The 11,148-nt window shown below is 48.0% G+C and overlaps 1 protein-coding gene across 1 annotated transcript; it reads right to left on the bottom strand.

Moving 5' to 3' along the window:
- Window positions 1-7,094: 7,094 nt before the first annotated feature.
- LOC130071212 (piggyBac transposable element-derived protein 4-like) lies at window positions 7,095-10,660 on the bottom strand. Its single transcript, XM_056235889.1, has 4 exons — window positions 10,545-10,660; window positions 9,533-9,625; window positions 8,534-9,329; window positions 7,095-7,154 (listed from the first exon to the last, which is right to left on the bottom strand). The coding sequence occupies exons 1-4, from the start codon at window positions 10,658-10,660 to the stop codon at window positions 7,095-7,097; spliced, it is 1,065 nt and encodes a 354-aa protein (XP_056091864.1).
- Window positions 10,661-11,148: the final 488 nt, after the last annotated feature.

Below are 11,148 nucleotides of genomic sequence, written 5' to 3' on the forward strand. Positions count from 1 at the left end.
TGAACTGAATGAGTGAAATGGTGAGTGTGAGCTTCAGGAAGTGTGTGCATCCTTGCCCTCGCTACATCACGGGCGGGGACACACACCAACTGTGCACACATTGTTTGGGAATGCAGCACGCGCAGGCAGCTCTCGAGGGGGCTGCTTGCGAGGATTGTGAAAAGTTGACAATCCGTGTGCTGCGTTCCCGGCTGGCTATCTTTGATGAAGATGGTCAGCCTCGCAAGCCCCGTGGTGCGGGACCCGCGTCCGCTGAGGCGGCGCGGCGACGCTCTTCATGGGGCTCGCAAAAAGATCTGTCCGGGGATCTCGAGGCTGCCGAGGCACCTTCTCGGGATTCATCGGGCAGTTCTGATGTCCTCGACCCTCGCGCAGAAGCCCGCCCCGCGGCTTCTTCTGCGCGAGTCGAGGATCCGATGTTTGAGCTGTCTGCCTCCGAGGAGATTGACGTGCTCAGCATCGAGGGCGGGGATTTCGGGGACGACTCGCCGCCCCGTGTCCCCGCGTATGAGGAGCTGGTTGAGGTTGTTTCCCGTGCGGTGGCTCATTTAAATATCAGCTGGCCACAAGAGAGGCAGGAAGCGCAAACTAAAAGCAAACTGGATGAGCGCTTCCTGCAGCACAGGGAACAACCTCATCACCGGGGCTTGCCGTTCTTTCCCGATCTGCACAACGAGTTGTGTAGATCGTGGAAAAAACCACACTCTTCTCGTGTCTCCAATCCCCCTATTATTAATTATAGTAACATCATGGGGGCACGAGAGAACGGTTATGGGATGATGCCGCGCTTTGAACAGCCTTTGGCGAATTATTTATCGCCTGAGTCGGCATCATCCCTTAAAGCCCCGGTGCTGCCCACTAAGCCGTGTAGAGACACATCAGCGCTAGTGGGCAGGGCTTATATGGCTGCGGGTCGGGCTGGTGCGAGTCTTCACACCATGGCTATGCTCCAGGCGTACCAGGCCGACCTTCTTAAGGACATTGATGAGGGCGAGGGTCCAACTCCGGAAGATATTGCAGAGTTGAGGAAGGTCGCTGATTTGTCTCTCCGAGTCACCAAGGAGACGGCCCGCGCTGTCGGTCGCTCCATGGCAGCTATGGTGGTCTCGGAGAGGCATTTATGGTTAAATCTTACGGGCATCAGGGAGAAAGACAGGGCTTTCCTCCTTGATGCCCCGATTTCGCCTTCTGGCCTGTTCGGCGACGCCGTTAATACCGTCGTCGACAGGTTTCAGGAGGCGAAAAGACAATCAGCGGCCTTCAAACAATATCTCCCTCGCCGCTCAGTGTCCAAGAAGTCTGCCCCCAGTGGGCAGCCGCAGCCACAGCCATCAGCCAGCTCCTCCGCCTATAGACAGGCTCAAAAACAGAGCGTCGCGTCTAGAGCCCCCCCTCAAGGAGCTTGGGGGCATAGACAGCGCTCTCAGGCGAAGCCTCAGCCTAAGCAGGGCGACATGAGGGCCGTCCTGCAGGCTAAAAAGGCTTCGTCAAAGAGATCCTAGCTACTCTAGGATCTCTGCGGGCGGCCCCACCCGTGGTGGAACGACCGAGGTCGTCTCCTTCACGGAGCTCGCAGGAAATCGATGTTGCTCTCCCGCCGTTAAACACGCTTCGGGACACATCGGTATCCAGCGAACGCAGGCTGCACTGTCCGCCCCACAGGCTTGCGGTCAGGCAGCATTCGCGTCCGCCCATCGAGAATCATTTTCGGTTCAGCCCTGCCGGGAATCCGCTTCAGGGGGCCGAGAACGAATCCCGATTAATACCCGAAGCCAGGCTCGAGAGCCTGGTTCCCTTGGTAAAATATTTCGATGCATGGAAAAATCTGGCGAATATTTCTCCTTGGGCCCTGCGCACCATTCAAAATGGGTACAGGCTGCAGTTCAGTTCCCGCCCACCCAGATTCAACGGGGTGGTCTGGACTGTAGTCGACCCAGTGCAGGGTCGGGTATTGGAACAGGAAGTAAACTCCCTGCTGGCAAAGGAGGCTATAGATCGTATTCCTCCACCGGACAGGGAGTCCGGGTTTTACAGCCGCTACTTCATAGTTCCCAAGAAGGATGGGGGGTTGCGTCCAATAATAGATCTCAGGCACCTGAACCGTTCTCTGAGGAGATTCAGGTTCAAGATGCTCACTATTCCCATTATCGTGAGTCAAATTCAGTCCGAGGATTGGTTTGTCACGATAGATCTAAAGGACGCATACTTCCACATATCCATCCTTCCATCTCACAGGAAGTTCCTGAGGTTCGCTTTCGGGGGCGAAGCGTACCAATATCGGGTTCTTCCGTTCGGCCTAGCTCTCTCCCCTCGCACATTTACCAAATGTATGGATGCAGCTCTGGCACCGCTGAGGCTTCAGGGCATCAGGGTGCTCAATTATATCGACGACTGGCTGATTTTAGCGCAGTCACAGGAGCTGGCGGTTCGGCATCGAGATGTCGTCCTCGCCCACATCCAGAGCCTGGGGTTGAGACTCAACACGAAAAAGAGCGTGTTGACACCAGCCCAGAGAACTACGTTCCTGGGAGTGGTGTGGGACTCGGTCACGATGCGGGCACAATTGTCTCCCGCGCGGATCGAGTCCATCCTGACCACAGTGTCCAGGATAAGGCTAGGCCAAGCCATCACTGTGAAGCACTTCCAGAGAGTGTTGGGGCTCATGGCAGCAGCGTCCAGTGTCATTCCATTCGGCCTGCTGCACATGAGGGCCCTTCAGTGGTGGTTAAAAACCAAGGGGTTCTCCCCGAGGGGAAACCCGTTCCGCATGATCAGGGTTACGCGCAGATGCCTTCGTTCCCTATCTATGTGGAAGAAAGCTTGGTTTCTGTCCCAAGGGCCAGTGTTGGGAGCGTCATGTCGCCGGAGAACCGTTTCGACAGACGCCTCCCTCACGGGCTGGGGCGCGGTCATGGACGGCCGCTTTACGACAGGCCTATGGCAGGACCATCATGCCTCCTGGCACATAAACTGCCTGGAGATGTTGGCGGTGTTCCGAGCTCTGAGGAGCTTCCTGCCGGACCTCAAAGGTCATCATGTCCTTGTGAGGTCAGACAATATGTCGGTAGTGGCCTATATAAACCATCAGGGGGCTCTGAGGTCTCGCCCTCTATGCAGACTGGCGCATCAGATCCTCCTGTGGTCCCAGGGGAAGTTGTTGTCTCTAAAAGCAACATTCATCCCGGGGAGTCAAAATCAGGGAGCAGACATCCTGTCGAGACAGGGGCTGAGGCCCGGGGAGTGGAGACTCCACCCCGAGGTGGTGGAGTCAATATCTCACAGGTTCTGCCCAGTGGAAGTGGACTTGTTCGCGTCTCGAGAGACGACCCACTGTCCACTGTGGTTTTCCCTCACCCATCCAGCCCCGCTGGGGTTGGATGCCATGGTGCAGACGTGGCCGAGGCTACGTCTGTACGCATTTCCCCCGATCGCTCTGCTCCCGGGAGTTCTAGAGAGAGTCCGTCGCGACGGGATCAGTCTACTGTTGGTAGCCCCGTTGTGGCCGGCCCGAGTATGGTTCTCCGACATAATTTTGCTCCTGGACGGCCCTCCATGGGAGATTCCCATCAGGAGGGACCTGCTGACACAGGCAGAGGGCTCAATATTTCACCCTCGGCCCGAGTTATGGAAACTGTGGGTCTGGCCCCTGAGGGGGCACAGTACCTAGAGGCCGGCCTATCAGCTGGAGTAGTGGAGACCATACTCAGCTCTAGAGCTCCATCCACAAGGAAATTGTACGGCTTAAAGTGGAACGTCTTCACCGTTTGGTGTAGGGAGCGTGAGGTGGACCCAGTTAACTGCCCAGTGGCTTCAGTGCTGGAGTTCCTCCAAGATCGCTTCTCCACTGGTCTTACCCCGTCCACACTCAAGGTGTACGTGGCTGCCATTGCGGCTTTCCACGCTCCTCTGAGTGATGGGCCTCTGGGGAGACACCAATTGGTCGTACGTTTCCTCCGTGGGGCTTGGAGGATGAGACCTGCGGCTCGTACCAGGGTTCCCACTTGGGACCTGGCAGTGGTTCTCGAAGGGCTGGCCGAGGCCCCCTTCGAGCCGCTGGAGTCGGCTGAGGCCAAGAATCTTTCGTTGAAGGTGGTCTTTTTGTTGGCCATTACTTCTCTGAGGAGGGTAGGAGATCTCCAGGCGCTCTCCATATCTAACGAGTGCCTGGAGTTTGCTCCAGGCAACATTAAGGCCATTCTTCACCCTAGGCCCGGCTATTTGCCTAAGGTGCCGTCCAGTGCGGCACGGCCTACGGTTCTGCAGGCTTTTCATCCTCCACCTCACGTGACGGCGAATGAAGAGAGACTTCACATGCTCTGCCCTGTCAGAGCACTGAGTATTTACATTCAGAGGTCCTCTTCATGGCGGAAGTCGGACCAGTTGCTGGTGTGTTTCGGGTCGCCCAGAAAGGGGCTTCCCGCCTCAAAGCAGACCATCAGCAACTGGATTGTCCAAGCGATTTCCACGGCCTATCAGGTGCGCGGTATGCCTTCACCTTTGGCCGTGAGGGCTCATTCTACCAGAGGCATGGCGTCCTCTAGAGCCCTTCTCGCGGGGGCCCCCATCCAGGAGGTCTGCGATGCAGCAGGATGGGCTACCCCGCATACCTTTATTAGGTTTTATAGTTTGGACATTCCGTCTACACCCGGCTCTCTTGTGCTCGCGTCCTAAGTGTGCCTGTGAGCAGCTTCACACTAGGGCAGGCAGGGCGCGTTGTGGCGTAGTGGGTACTCGTTCCCCCAAAGTGTCATTCGACGCAGTTGGAGTTCCCTCGAAAGGGAACGTCCTCGGGTTACGACTGTAACCCTTGTTCCCTGAGAAGGGAACGAGAACTGCGTCCCTTGGCCACGCCTTCCCCTGCCTGGGAGCGCTTGCTTCATCACAGAAGCTGACATCTTATGTGTGCCGGCTGCTTTTATAGCTTCCGCCTATGTGCCGCCACACATCACGTCATGACGTTGCACCAATCAGAGATCGGCTCAGTTTCATTCATACTTCAGAGGCGCTACGCTGAGGGGCGTTCCCCCAAAGTGTCATTCGACGCAGTTCTCGTTCCCTTCTCAGGGAACAAGGGTTACAGTCGTAACCCGAGGACGTTTTTCACAATTTAAAACAATCTATTGTTTTATGTGAATGATTAGGCAGAATGATTTTCAGATCAATTCGAAGCAAAAACTCTAGGCGACAACATCCACTAATCAAAAGTCTTGTGGACAGATATTTAGTATGTTATTTGTGGCCTTATATTAGAAACATTATTTTTTAGTTTTTTCAATAACCACGCATAAACAATATTCTCTCAAAAATACAAACATGTATTAACATGTTGTTCACATATTATGGTAGCCCTGTGTGTGCTATATAGAGTGTAATTTCACCTGTGCCATTAATATGTTTATAAGCAACTGAAAAAAGCACAAATGTCAGAGCATGGCAAAACATCTCAAGGACCCCGAAAACACCTCAGACCCCAGAGGGTTAATGGCAAAGGTGTAAATTCACTCTATATAGCACAAACGGGGCTACCATAATATGTGAGCAACATGTATGTGCATTAGTGCTGCCACGATTAGTCGACTTAGTCGACGTAATCGACCATGCAAATTAGTCGACGGCAATTTTTTTAGTCGACGTGTCGTTTTACTATTGACCGCTATTTATTTTTGGTCTCCCGTCACAAACGGCTCACTGTAATTCACCTCCACACACCAGTCTGTGCGCCGTGCGCGCCCTACTGGTTTATCTGCTATCATTTTCCTTCACGTTCCCGCCCGCCTTCACTGCTTTAATATGAAAAATTGCGGAGGCAGGTGACGGAGCTTTCACAGTGGGCTCGTTTGCTGCGGTCCGAGTCCGAGCGCGAGCGCGATTGTTCCCGGCGCCCCCCGCAGCGTTGGTCTGGTTTCACACTAAATTCTATCGAACCCTGTTGAGTTTGCGTGCATCTTATGCCATCGCAAACGTGCACGGCGCATGATAGAAAACAGAACGCGGGTCAATATATTGTGTTTTTCAAACGGACTCTTTTGAGGAGACAGTGGATTTCCAAATGTGTTGCCCTGATTGCACGTGCAATGCGCGAATACACTGCAGACTCAACTCTCGGGTATCCAAGGTAAATCATCAACACTATCATCCCTTACATGTGTTTTATTTAACTAAATGCATCATAATCAGCTAAAACGCATGGGCAGGTTACTTAACTTCCTGAACAAGCGCTCCCGAGTCCGTGTTGCTTTCACATTCACGCGAACCGCGGCACGGGCCCTCCATGCACGCAAGTGTAAACGCGAGCTACATAACTGCGTGCCTGCCTGCTTTCAGCGCGACTCATAGTGGGCTAGTCCAGACTCTTTCAATTCAATTCCAATTTATTTGTATAGCGCTTTTCACAGAAAATGCATTGCATCTACTTTACTATTCAGAGTGATGTTATCAGTTATGCTTTTCAGAAATGTACATAAATTAATCATTATGAGCTTACTGTACATTTTTTAAGGCAGAACAAAGAGCTAATTTAAGTAATACATACATGTTTGTTATTAGAGGATTAGATTAGGACTCTGACTAATATGGAATAGCCTAATGGAAATGCAGATACTTAATGCTTAGATTGTTAATACATAATGTTTTTGAACAAGTGACATTTTATGTTTTGGCCCTTCAGTTGAGTTCAAAATAAAATGGACACAACGAAATAAACACTTGATTTTTTTTTTAATTAGTCGTTTAGATTAGTCGACTAATCGAAAAATTAGTCGAAAGATTAGTCGTTAGAAAATTAATCGTTAGTGGCAGCACTAATGTACATGTTTGTATTTTTAAGATAATAATGTTTATGCGTGGTTATTGAAAAAAAAAAAAAAGAAAGTTGCTGAAATAAGACCACAAAACACATACTAAATATGTGTCCACAAGACTTTTGACTAATGGATGTTGTCGCTTCGAGTTCTGGCTTCAAAATGATGTGAAAATCATCCTGTCTAATTGTTCACATAAAACAAAACAATTATATTTATACTTTGTATGACAGTTTCTTTGTCAGAAGAGGTTTATGCGTGGGAGTGGTAATGGCCTATCAATATTAATGAGATTCAGACCAGGGGTGTGACAGACACTCTCCCAATGGCTAATGGCCCATCAAGTGAGGCAGCCTGAACAAAGAATGAGAGGAGATTCAAAGATTTTCAATCTGTTTTATTGTAATTCCTCTATGTGGAGAAACTAAATGTTCTAAATTTGCTCTAAGCAAATCAAATGTGAGTAAAATAAATAAATAATCAGTCAGCTATAAACAAAGCAATTGTAAGCAAAAAATAAACAAAAGTAAGGGCAGGTATCTCACAGTAAATGCTTATGCCCCGTTGATGCGGGCTCTAAGCAAATCAAATGTGAGCAAAATAAACAAAAGTAAAGGCAGGTATCTCACAGTAAATGCTTATGCCCCGTTGATGTGGGCTCTAAGCAAATCAAATGTGAGCAAAATAAACAAAAGTAAAGGCAGGTATCTCACAGTAAATGCTTATGCCCCGTTGATGCGGGCTCTAAGCAAATCAAATGTGAGCAAAATAAACAAAAGTAAAGGCAGGTATCTCACAGTAAATCCTTATGCCCCGTTGATGCGGGCTCTAAGCAAATCAAATGCTGCGTGTATAGTACCGGTGAAAAGTTTGGACACATTACTATTTTTAATATAAATTTTTTTTTTTTAAAAATAAGAGTAACACAGTCACACATCTTTATGCCACTCTTGAAAACAGTTCCTGTTCAACTGAAGACATAAGTGAACATTGCGTGCCTGGCATTTCCATGGTGTCAATTGCTTTTTACCACGCACTGCTTTCCAATGCACACATGTGCGGCGACCAAGTGTGGCAACATCCCTGCCTTCTGATGGCAGCTCAGCTCCTGGAACCGGTACATGGTCACTATTGGTCCGTTTTGGTGCCGTTTTCTGTGACACATAACAGAGCTCTGTGATAAGTTGCTCCATAAACTCTTTATGAGACAAGTTACCATGTAGCTCTTTGTGCACAATGAAAGAGTTGGTGGAAGCAATGTCCAAGAAGTGTAGAAAAATCTTTCTGTACCACTTCATGGTTTTGTGCTGTGTTGTGTAGTACTGTAACAGCTGATCAGACAGGTCAACACCACCCATATGTTTGTTGTATTCAGTCACAGGTGTAGGACATGGAAATGTCTTTGTCCTCCATGTATCCTGTGTTTTCACCCTCCTCTGTGCAGTGTCTCGCGTATAAGCAGGATGGATGGTAGAACAGACAGATACCTCTCGTGTGTCCATCCACTTCACAAATACAAGAGGTCCATTCCGAATCCACCTGATGGATCCCCTGGCAGATTTTTTTAGACAGTGAATTAGCTGCATTCTGAGGGCAGTCCTTCCTGTTGTCCCTGTAAGTCCCACATGCACCAAACTTCACTGCAAACATGTCTTTTAGGAGCTTTGGACTTGTATAAAAATTGTCCATGTACACATGGTACCCAAAAATGTGTGGTCTAAAAGAGATGTTACAGCATCATATGACAGTCCATGGCCTGTGGGAAAGGTGTTCTTTCCTGTGTATACAGAAAAGTCCACAGTGAATCCATTCGATGAGTCTGCAAGAACAAACAGCTTGAAACCCCACCTGGTTGGCCTGGCTTTCATGTACTGTGTCATACCTGTGTGTGCTTTGCATGCCACCATTCTTTCATCCACAGCTAAGTTTCTTTTAGGATGATAGATGGCTTTACAAGCATGACGAATGGTGTCCATGAGAGGTTTGATCCTGAAAAGACGGTCATGTTCAGGTGTGCCCCTCTTCCTGTCATTCTCCTTATCTGCATCTGGGTGACTCATGTGCACATTCCATGAAATGGTGCGGTATCTGTCCCTGGACATAACTGTGGCTGGAAAGGGTACGGAGAAAACCCTGCTTTGCCGCCAGTAGTCTCTGATGGAGCTGACCTTCACCATTGCCATGTAAAACAGCAGCCCAATGTAGCGGTACATCTCACTGATGCTGACATCTGTCCATTTGTATTTGCAACCCTTTGCAGTTGCCTTGGCAGCTTGGGCATTGGTGTTGTGGCACAGAGTTGACACAGCACTTTCTGAAAAAAATAGTTTGAATAGACTCATGGGCGAATGCGAGTCTACAGAGCTCAGTTGCGGTCCAGTTTCCCGTGCAGGAAGGAATCGCAGTGTCTGTGGAACCATGTCAACATCAGTCTCTGTTTTCCATGATAGAGTGGACTGCCTGTTGCTTGCCTGCTTGTTTGCCTTGGCTCTCTTCGGAACTGGTGGATGGACGTGTTCATTGTCACATCTGTTAAAAGAAAAAAGTTTGAGCATGCTGATAACACAATCAAATAAACTGTATTATTATCATTATCAATCACTAATTGCCATGGATAATTTTTTTTTTGTGTGTAATTTCACACAAGAATAGGTAGCCTACTTTTACATTATGATGATGTAAACACAATTAGACTAAATTTCATCTGTAAAATATTACGTCTGTGCACTTACTCAGTATGATTCTCGATCGCACTGAGAACTGAACGACACCTGCGTGTCCCTCTGCGAGGTGCTGGCGAAGGAGAGCATGATGCAGACACATTCCTAAAAAAAAAAAAAATAATAAAAAAAAAACTGTTAGCATACATTATCCAAAGTAAACTGATGGACAATTAATGGGTATGGATGCACAATGTATGTATATATCTGTTGATGGGCCATGGGACGGAGAAATATCTGTTGATGGCCCATATAGACGAAACTAAACTGAACATGTATATATCTGTTGATGGGCCATGGGACGGAGAAATATTGATGGGCCGTAGACCACGTCACCGCGAGTATCTGTTGATGGGCCATATAGACCGCACGCATTTAGTGATACACGCAATGAACGGATCGTTCGCGAACGACACATCACTACATTTCAAACATTTACACCTGTATTCAGTTATTTACGCATGATATAGTGTCATAGGCTAACCAAAACTGAACATTTAACTATATAAAAAATATATTGTATTTAGACCTCTTTACCGGAGCCTGAAATATTTCTCGTAATATAACCTAAGCAGTTATTCACAAACAAAATACATTAGGCTACGCATAAGGCACTATTTTAGCATAAGTGTCATAGGCTAACCAAAACTCCATTTTTATATAAAAAATATATTGTATTTAGACAGTATCACATATTTTACCGGAGGCTGAAATATATTTCACTAATAGGCTATATAACCTAAACATGCAGTTATTCGCAAACAAAATACATAACGCATAAGGCAGTATTTTAGCATGATAATCAGTGTCATAAGCTAATCAAAACTATACATATTTAATATACAAATATGTTTAGAGAGTAATATCACATTTAAAAAGTTTACACGAGCGTATAAACGAATGTTAGGGATATTGTGAAGCAATCTTTTCTGTAAGATGTCAAAAGCTAGGCAAAATATAGTCTGAAAATGCATTTGAACTCTATACGATCAGAAAAGAAATTATAAAACACTAAACAACTTACTTCGAGCTTGTATCCTCGGCGGGATCAATTCGTTCTTCAAAATGCAGCCGTTCCTCGTCCGAGTTACAATCTTCCTCTGAGGAAAAGGTGAATTCTTCCTCGCTGTCCAGAATCATCTTGTATTTCCCACCACCCAGGGAAGTGACGATGGCGCCTGTGTTTGGCTCAGCCGCGTCTCTCTCTGTATTTTATGTCTCCTGGTCTCAGATATTTATTTTAATATGCCTTTTAATGCCACTATTTTTGTCCACAAATGTATCAGCCGCCCTGGTTTATGATCGGCAATTGCTGTTGCTTATTAGAGCTGAAATGTCCGGTTTTATGGGTATCGGTGATCCACCTCCAATACCACCCTGCATTCGCCTGTGCTTACCAGGTCACGATCTCTCGCTGTACCGCAACTGGAGAAGAAAGCCTGCGCACCTGCCCAAGAAGTGTGGTAAACGGAGGAGGCGAGGGACCAGGGCGGGTTTCCAGGCCAAGAATCGCAGCCTATGGAAATACTCCCTTGTTGGCAACCGGACGGACTGTCTGCTTGTGGATCGTAATCCTCCATTTTTCTACCAACCAGGCATTGACTGGCCCTGGATCCCCGTCAGAGCAT

The sequence above is a fragment of the Rhinichthys klamathensis genome, unplaced genomic scaffold, assembly GCF_029890125.1.
Source record: "Rhinichthys klamathensis goyatoka isolate OS25496 unplaced genomic scaffold, OSU_Roscu_1.1 h1tg000433l_1, whole genome shotgun sequence".
Classification (NCBI taxonomy): domain Eukaryota; kingdom Metazoa; phylum Chordata; class Actinopteri; order Cypriniformes; family Leuciscidae; genus Rhinichthys; species Rhinichthys klamathensis.

Bases quoted from the DNA above. Each gene is read 5' to 3' on its own strand.
- LOC130071212 (XM_056235889.1), bottom strand. From the start codon at position 10,660: ATGATTCTGGACAGCGAGGAAGAATTCACCTTTTCCTCAGAGGAAGAT. The intron at 9,626-10,544 runs GTAAGTTGTTTA...TTTTTTTTTTAG, and splicing joins GCCGAGGATACAAGCTCGAA to GAATGTGTCTGCATCATGCT. The intron at 7,155-8,533 runs GTAACATCTCTT...TTCTTTGTTCAG, and splicing joins ATGGACTGTCATATGATGCT to GCTGCCTCACTTGATGGGCC.